This window comes from Hippocampus comes, unplaced genomic scaffold (genome assembly GCF_001891065.2).
Source record: "Hippocampus comes isolate QL1 unplaced genomic scaffold, H_comes_QL1_v1.1 scaffold172, whole genome shotgun sequence".
NCBI classification, from domain to species: domain Eukaryota; kingdom Metazoa; phylum Chordata; class Actinopteri; order Syngnathiformes; family Syngnathidae; genus Hippocampus; species Hippocampus comes.
In genome coordinates this window covers 147,152-155,839 of record NW_017805072.1, presented here as the reverse complement: position 1 = coordinate 155,839, position 8,688 = coordinate 147,152, and the positions used below count along the sequence as shown (strand labels likewise).

Genomic DNA, 8,688 nt, shown 5'->3' with positions numbered 1-8,688 from the left:
CATCCGAAATATTGACTCTCTTCCTATATTCAAAACTCATCTCAAAACCCACCTATTTAAAATTGCATATACAGTTTAAACTCATCGCTTTTATGATTTATAATTTTATCTGTGGTTTTATTGCTCTTTTTATTGTAAAGTGTCCTTGGGTATTTTGAAAGGCGCTTATAAATAAAATGTATTATTATTATTATTATTAAACATTCCCCAGCAATAACTCAGCTGTCTTCAAATAGGAACACTTAAAGATAAATGTGATCAACAAGATGCATGCAAGGCTGAAACCTCGTAGTCTATTTGTATGATTGCCAACAGTGTGTGTGTGTGTGTGTGTGTGTGTGTGTGTGTGTGTGTGTGTGTGTGTGTGTGTGTGTGTGTGTGTGTGTGTGTGCAAGGGATTGGGTTCGTTAGTAATGTGTAACTGAACTGCAAGATACAGTAATTCTCTACGTTATAGCAGCTAAGCAGTAATTAAATGACACAAGTGCCACAAGTCTAGAAAACATGAACCTGTGACTGAGAATATCGCGGGAGATTGGCCCTTCTAACGAGTATATCAATTACTCATGATAGAGTAATGCATGTCAATATGAGTGAGGAGCGTTCTCATGGATTATCCAGACTACGTGTACAGGCATGCAAGGAAAGGCATCATTATGGAGTGCACAAAGAGTGACTGCACCCCTGAGCTAAGTTTCATGGGGGTTGGGTGCCTTGCTTCAGGGCACCTCAACAGTAGTCAGGATGGAGACCAACGTCTCTCAAAGAACAAGCTAAAATTGATGTTGTCCACAACGGGGGCCCGGAGCAAAGGCCAAGAGCTTACGATTGAACTAGTGGCTCTCCATTAACAGCAAAAATGCAAAAGAGATGTCTTACCTTGACCCCTGGGCTTGGAACAGCTCTGGGGCTGGCTGGACCAGGGCTAGTGGGAGAGGGGATGACTTTCAGTGGCTCAGGGCTGGTTACATTATGAAGAGAATCCAGAGCGAGAGGATGAGTGTAGGAGGGTAGGTTTGGAAAAAAATCACAGTTATTAATTTATAAAATGTTCCACATATGAATAAAGATTTGATTTAATGACATTAAAATTACACTGTTTCAGTACCTCTTTGGGGGTCCTTTGCTTTGGGGCTCTGAGGGATTGATCGGACTGTGGCGACCAGATGTAAATTTTAGTTGGCTCGGAGTCATAGGACTTGATACTGGAGTATTTTTGCCTGAGCCTCCATCCTCATTGGCTGTGACAGTCGAAGTGAAGATGGTAGCCGCAGTGATTGTGTTGGGATCCAGGCTGGTGTGAGGAGTGGTGCTGGGCTGGGTGAGTTTGTCTGGCGTAGAGTGAGACATTAGGCCTTGGATGGTTCCCAAGACGAGGCTTGAAACAGTCACCAGATCAGTTGGACTGGTAAGACTTGTTTGTTGTTCAGGAGCAGTGGAGGAGCATTCTGAAGGTGAAACGATGTTGGTGGCATCAAGAGGTGCGTTTGAACCATTTTGTGGGAACGAATTCTGTGTTATTGACGGAGGCTCTGTGCAGGATATCACACCGTTCTTCATAGCTCCAGATGTGTTTGCAGAGGGGGACGAGGGATTAGAAATGTCCACCACAGTCGACGTCAAGTCCCTATCCTGGATTGGAGGAGGCGGTGCACGGTACTTCACCTTGTTTGGTTGTGACTGAGAAACACAAGACTGCGATGGAGGTGATGCTGGTTGTTTTGTGGGTGTCACAGATGGGAGTGAAGGAGCAGGAGACTTAATGGACTTGGGTTTTGGAGATATGCATTTTGGCTGACTTAGTCCTCCTGAAGTTGGGTTGGGGAGCTGACTAGAAGTGGGCTCCGACACCGCCGCAAATTCTGCTTGTAGGTTGACGGAGGAGGGAGATGTCACTGCCTCAGCTATTAGTTTGGGTGAACTTTGGTTGTCAGCAAGGATAGTTAACTCATAGTACTCCTGAATGTCTGCAAGAAAAGAAGAAAAGTTTAAACCTAGTTCAATAACTGTCTCGATTGACAATTACAGCAGTCGATATGAGCGTATGGTGCAGATAAATATTATGTGATGAAAGTGACAAGGAAATCACACACCAGCTTTGTCCAAAGTTCAACAAGCCATACATAAAGTACTAAAAATAAAAGTGAACATCCCCAGATCTATTTTGGACTAAAAGCAGAGTCAAGTAACTTAGCAGTGCTAAAAAGGTCCAACTTTTAACGCATGTCATTGTAATAATACAAAGTATGAATGTGCAACACAACAGGATGTGTACGCATCGTGAACTAATAGTGTTCGGTAACTCTGTTTTTTGTTTTGTTTTTTTTAGTTGTCTGTTGATTGCTATTTATTGTTTTATGCATACATCCATTTTACGATCGACTTATCCTCACAAGGGTCGCTGGGGGGTGCTGGAGACTATCCCTGCCGGCTTCGGGCAGCAGGCGGGGGGACACTCTGAACCGGTAGACAGCCAATCGCAGGGCACAGAGACGAACAACCATACACGCTCAGGCTCACACCGAGGGACAATAGATTGTTCAATCAGCCTGCCATGAATGTTTTGGGAATGTGGGAGGAAACCGGAACACCCGGAAAAAACCCACACAGGCCCGGGGAGAACATGCAAACTCCACACAGGGAGGTTGGAGCTGGAATTGAACCCGGTACTTCTGCACTGTGAGGTCGATGCGCTAACCACTGGACCACCGGGCCTATTGTTTTATTTGTTTATATTAATATATTTGTCATTTTTATGCAGTTCAGTTTCGCTGCCCTTATTTTTAGATGTGTGTGTTATCAGTGCACTGAATGTTTGCACTGTGGTTGAGAGGAAAGTAATTTCATCTGTGCTGTATGTTGCACAAAGAGCATATTTGACAATAAAGCTGACTTGACTCGACTTTTATTCATGAACAGACTAAACTCACAAATTATTTTTCCCGTGATTGAAATGTCATTGTCATTATTGTATGTTAAATGTGATGTGTTACAATTAATTTATTAATTCAGGACTACTATGCAATCTTTACGCACTCTGGTTCCACATAAAGGGCTCATTCCATTTCTTAACGACAACATTCCTAGCTCCTCGCTCCTCAAAACATTGTTTTCACAACTCCACATTAAGGTGTGTCTCAATTCTACAACAGCCAATCACAGTCCAGCTTTTCCTACTCTACTTTGGTTTGCAAGTTGAAAAACTAAACTTAAAGTACTAAAAGTACCATATTTTCTGCACAATAAGATGCTTCGAATTATAACGCGTACCTTCAGTGAATGGCCTATTTTAAAACTTTGTTCATATATAGGGCGCACTACATTATAAGGCGCATAGAATTGAAGCTGCAATAGTGGCTGCAATTGCGCACTGCATCCACTAGATTGAGATACGCTAAAGGGAATACAGTTGAATACAAGACAGCTTTATTTATGTAGAGCCTTCACAACCGTGGCAGCTGGAAGAAAGCCATGAGAACTGGTCACAAACACGTACATGAAACATAAACACAAATGGCATGATGAAACAATAAATGAAAGACAAAAGTTACGAAGAAAAGTGATTCAACAAAAGAAGTTCCTCCCTGTAGTTGGGGTCCGTTATCGACAAAACAATGAGGTATAAATGAAGCCGATGTTTTATCCCTCGCACCAGGGATAAAACTAAAAAGATCGGGGTTCAGGGAGGCTTTAACCCCATCAGAAATTTGTGTAGCCTGAGTTAAGATCCTCCAGGTTTGATATTCGAAAACATATTGATGAATTATTTTCTCATCTACCCTATGTATTGGTCACGCAGCCCTCTCGTCCCGGGAGAGAAAAAAATCTTAGAGCCATCCCTGCATGGTATTGTACGTCGGTCCTCAGAACTGGCAACACAACAAACTGGTTGATTCATTTGAAGAAGTTCGAACACCAAGTCCACAGCGGTGTCCACACTGACACTGCTGCCACACAGGTTACATCAACAGTTTAACCCGGGGATCGGCAACACGCGGCTCTCGGGCCACATGCGGCTCTTTAGCGTCCCCGGGTGGCTCCCTAGAGATTTTTCAAAAATATTTGAAAATGGAAAAAGTGGGAGGGAAATATATTCGTTTGTTTTAATATGGTTTCTGTCAGAGGACAAGCATGACACAAACATTAACGTTTTCCGATGCTGTAAAAATGTGTCGAATAAATATTAAATGTCAACATTTCGTCAACGAATATTTGCGTCATAGCCTGCGACACATGTTTCTATTAGCAGGGCGGAATGTCAGTCAGGGGGCTGTTGTTTAAAAAAAAAAAAACAGCTGCCTTTCATGTACAATTCACCGAGGGTACTTGCTAAGAATGGGAATCTGGGCGGCCAAGAGAAGCATTTTTTAACGGTACACGTGAGCTACGATACTTAGCACACTGCGAAAGTGCATCCCATGCCTCATTCATCTTAGCGGCCGTTATGGCTGTTGCTCATTACGGTATGTGTGTGTAAGTGTGTGCGTATACGCGCGTGTGTGGTAACGGGTCGATCGCGGGAGGTTGGTTGTTCGAAAAGTAGATCTTCCGTCAAAAAAGTTTGGGCACCCCTCTTCTACAGGATGAACTGCAGGGGGGAAAAAAACTTTTAATCAGGAATGCTCCTTGTGTATTTGTAGCCAACTTAGTCATGTTGATAGCAGGCTAATATAGCTCATATAGATATATACAGCATGTGTTGCCTTCATTATAAGGCTTTTTATTTTTTGCGGATCCAGACATATTTGTTTTTTGTTTATTTTGGTCCAATATGGCTCTTTCAACATTTTGGGTTGCCGACCCCTGGTTTAACCACTATAAGTACGACAAAGCCACCTGACCGAACACACAATTAAATTGGCTTTTGACCATGCATATTTGCAAGTAACAATGATGTTGATACTGTATGTAGCATCATAACTTAAAAATGATCATATTTGCATTTTCATGGCTTCTTCATTATTCCTGGGCAGGCATTGTGTTTATTTGGAGCCGTATATACCTGCTAAAACCCTCAAAACTGGAATTTATTTCACTGTTATTTTAGATAGTTCTAATTTGGTTGCAATATTGAGTCTTTTTTCATCTTTTTCATCTAGTTTTGAAGATGTTAATAACAAGTCAAATTACTTTACTGCTTTGCTTTTCGGTAGAGATGCGATACAGTGTTCCAAAACTGGCAATTTATAAAGAATGTTATGCAAAATTGTGGTTATAATACAGATCGGGTATGATCAAGAGGTTATGGTATAACAAAAAATACAGAAACAAAAAGAAAAGCTGAATGTTCCTGGAGTGTTCCATCAAATAAATACTCCTATCAACTTTCACAAACAAAAGTCCTTACGAAGAGGTTGTATGCTGATCAAAAGTCAAAGACTAGTCTGATAACGTCAGGTTGTATAAATTCTGATTACTCGGTTTGCTTTCGTACTGTATTTTGAATTAAACTCTGCTGTGTAGGAAATCATTTTGGGTGCATTTAAAAATGTTGCACATACACACATATATTTGACGAACCGGTATCTGTGTTTACAAACGTGAAAAAAATCACATTGGTCTATGAATTGAGCTCCTAAGGCAGATAAATATGTTGGTAAGAGCTACATCAAGCATTCAAAGCTGTTTGTGATGTGTCTTGTGTTTTTGCTAATGGGCAACAGTTTATCCCAGGTCAAATAAAGTACCGGACTTCTTACAGATTGGTTACACGACAACAACAAAAAAAAACTTCACATTTTGATAAGCCCAGCATTCTATAAAAAGACCAGACTCAAGTCAACTTCTCTCCTCACTTCAGTTGTTTTTAACTGAAGCATGCTGCCTTCCAGCCTATAAGGTATTAACACTTCATCTCGAGGTCCAAAAACACCTTGCCAAACCCAAGAGACTATCATTAAGCTCAAAGTACCTTCCACAGCAACTCCCTTCAAAAGAATAGCTTAACAATTACAGCCACACCTAAAGCCAATGCTGACTCAATTCTACTTGCTACATATTAACTGACAATTTCAAGCACTCTATATTGCACTGTGGTAGTAGTGAACAGATGAAGAAATACTCACCAAGTAGGGCACTAAAGAGCTGGCTTTGGAACACGTTGATGACTCTGTCCAGCGACTGGTGAAGTTGGTGATCTTCCTCAACAGCGCCCTGTCTCATCTGCCTCTGCTGCCTCTGATCTAATTTGTCCCGGTACTGCTGAAGAAGCTCGAGGGCTCTTTGAGCATCTGAATAAAACATAGACAAATGAAATCACTTGTTTTTCCCTGCTACTGTTCAGTGAAAGAAGACGGTAATAATAACTATGGTTCCATTGGGATTTTCCTAGAACTGCAACGTAATGCAACCTCAATAAAAATCACTTTTTTTGCATCAACCCAATGCATTAACATTTCGAAAGACATTGAAATAATAATCTAAATGATATCAGTGAGAAAATAATAGCCATGTCCATTTGCAATCAATTGATTCTTTATGAATATGTGACAGAAGTCAGAGATATCAAGCCAAAAGTTAACACTCACTCAGTATCATAACGCGGATTAGCACATTATGGCACATCAAAGGTTCGCAGGTCTGCTTCACAGTTTTAAAGAAAAACTGCAATGTGAGAAAAAAACCTGATGTGGATTGTTTTCAGCATTTTTGGCCACAACATTCGTCAAAGAAAAATAATCTGTGCTTTGTCGGCAGCACACGTGTACCAGCACTGATTTTGATTGGGAGGAATGTCGCCGCCATTTGACTGTCGTTGCTGGACAGCCCCGGGGCGCTTGTGTTTTGTGCCTGTAATGGGCAGCATTTTCACAACCCCGCTTTGTTCTGCGGAAAGGTCATGCTGTTGGACAGTCTGCGGCTGGATGGATGCATGGCTTGAGGAGCCGACGATGAGAAGAAAGGAGTGTCAGCGCGAAGCCCCGATGCGTATGTGGAACTGGGAGTCGCGGCTTGGAATTGAAGCGGAATTTACATGGGCCAGGAGATGAGAGCCAATCTCTTTTCATTAATGGACGTTACAGCTTCTTGTTGCTTTCAAACGTACCTTGTAGCAGACGTGTGCACATTTTCAGCATGACTTCTTTGATCCACTTGCGAAAAGGACACTTTGATTCGCTCCTCTTTCATCTATAACTGCTTTAAACAACAAAGTGTATGTAGGAAAGGTGATTAAGATTGCACGACTGTCTGTGTCTTATGTGTTGTGTTGTATTATTTTGTCATTTTATGTTAACTGTTCTTTTGATGGCGGCGCGTGCACCCGCAGCAGCTCTTGTTGTCTTGTTGTCTGTTTGAGAGGGAAGAAATTTCATCTGTGTTGTATGTTGCACATACTGCACATTTGACAATATAAGGGGTGTTCACACGGCACACATTTGCTCCGGTGCTGCAACAATTGTATTTTGTTGCAATATATTTTACACCGGAACAAATTTTGTGGAGCGTTCACACGTGCAAAGCCGCTGAGCGTATTAACCCCGGTGCAGCCCCGCTGCAGCCCCACTTGTGTTCACACTGCAGTTTCTGCAGCGGTGCAAAACAAAGAGCTGTCGTGTTGATTCTTTTTAAAACATACACAACTCAAGCAATTACTGTACAAGCACGTCCTTCTCCTTCTCGGTCTCCGTGCCTTCTGCTCGAGAGGCATTCAATGACCGCTCCCGAAAACGTAAATCAACGATAACTTCAATGACACTCAGAAAAGCAAACTTAATGCGCCAAACAGAAAATCAAGAGAGGAAATCACAAAATAAATTCTATGGGGGGGTTGTGAAAACACAACAGAGGAACAAACTACACAAACAACTCTGAGACAGAGCACGAAAGCAACGCGTTCTAGCCGTATGTAATCAACTGTTCTCATGCGTAGCGAGGCTACTCCCCCCGCAAAGGAGCATTCGCTCCGGAGCAAATTTTTAACCCTCTAGCGTTCACACGTACCATTTTACATTGGTGCTGCCCCACAAACGAGCATTTGCTCCGGAGTAAATTTTTAAACCACCTCCCTGAGCAGGGTTAAATTTGCTCCGGTTTAAGCTGTTTTCAGGGGCTATACCGGTGTAACTTTGCACGTGTGAACACTCTACTGGGGCAGCACCAGCGCAGCACCGGAGCAAATGTTGCCGTGTGAACACCCCTAAAGTTGTACTTGACTTGTACTTGACTTGCAACTGAAGTCTGTATTCTGCTCATATTACAATACAATACAATACATTATGATTTATGGAGCGCTTTTTCCCCAGTGTGGGACAAATAAAGGTTATCTTATCTTATCTTATCTTACCGTAACTTTCAGTCGTGCTGTATAACTTTCCCATGCCCGCAACATAGTTTGGCGTCCTTGTAACAATCATCACTTAGAATTGGAATACTCCCTGCTAGAGACGCACAAACATTGGAATGCGCTAGTTCAGGGGTGTCAAACTCATTTCACATGGTGGGCCACATACGGCCTGGGTAGATGTCAAGTGGGCCGGACCATTAAAATGATACCATACTTTGCTATAAATAACCAAAACAATATGTCTTTCCTTTGTTTTGGTATAAAGAAGCACAAGAACATTAGGAAAATGTTGAAATTAAATGAACATATCTTTTACAAAACATTTCATGAAGCACCTTACATTTCCTTCGACAAATGTGCAATTTACTTTTATAATTCACATATATGCATTGCAACTGATCCCA

At 41.8% G+C, this 8,688-nt stretch overlaps 1 protein-coding gene across 5 annotated transcripts in view; it reads right to left on the bottom strand.

Annotated features, from left to right (window-relative positions):
- Nucleotides 1-8,688, bottom strand: part of LOC109512742 (discs large homolog 1-like protein) — a 134,537-nt gene that overhangs the window by 122,607 nt on the left and 3,242 nt on the right. For all 5 annotated transcript variants that reach the window (XM_019864698.1, XM_019864699.1, XM_019864700.1 and 2 more), the window contains exons 2-4: nt 6,066-6,230; nt 1,109-1,967; nt 880-961 (exon numbers count right to left, since the gene is read on the bottom strand). In XM_019864698.1, the coding sequence (XP_019720257.1) occupies nt 880-961; nt 1,109-1,967; nt 6,066-6,230 (1,106 nt within the window). The remainder of the gene's footprint in view (nt 1-879; nt 962-1,108; nt 1,968-6,065; nt 6,231-8,688) is intronic.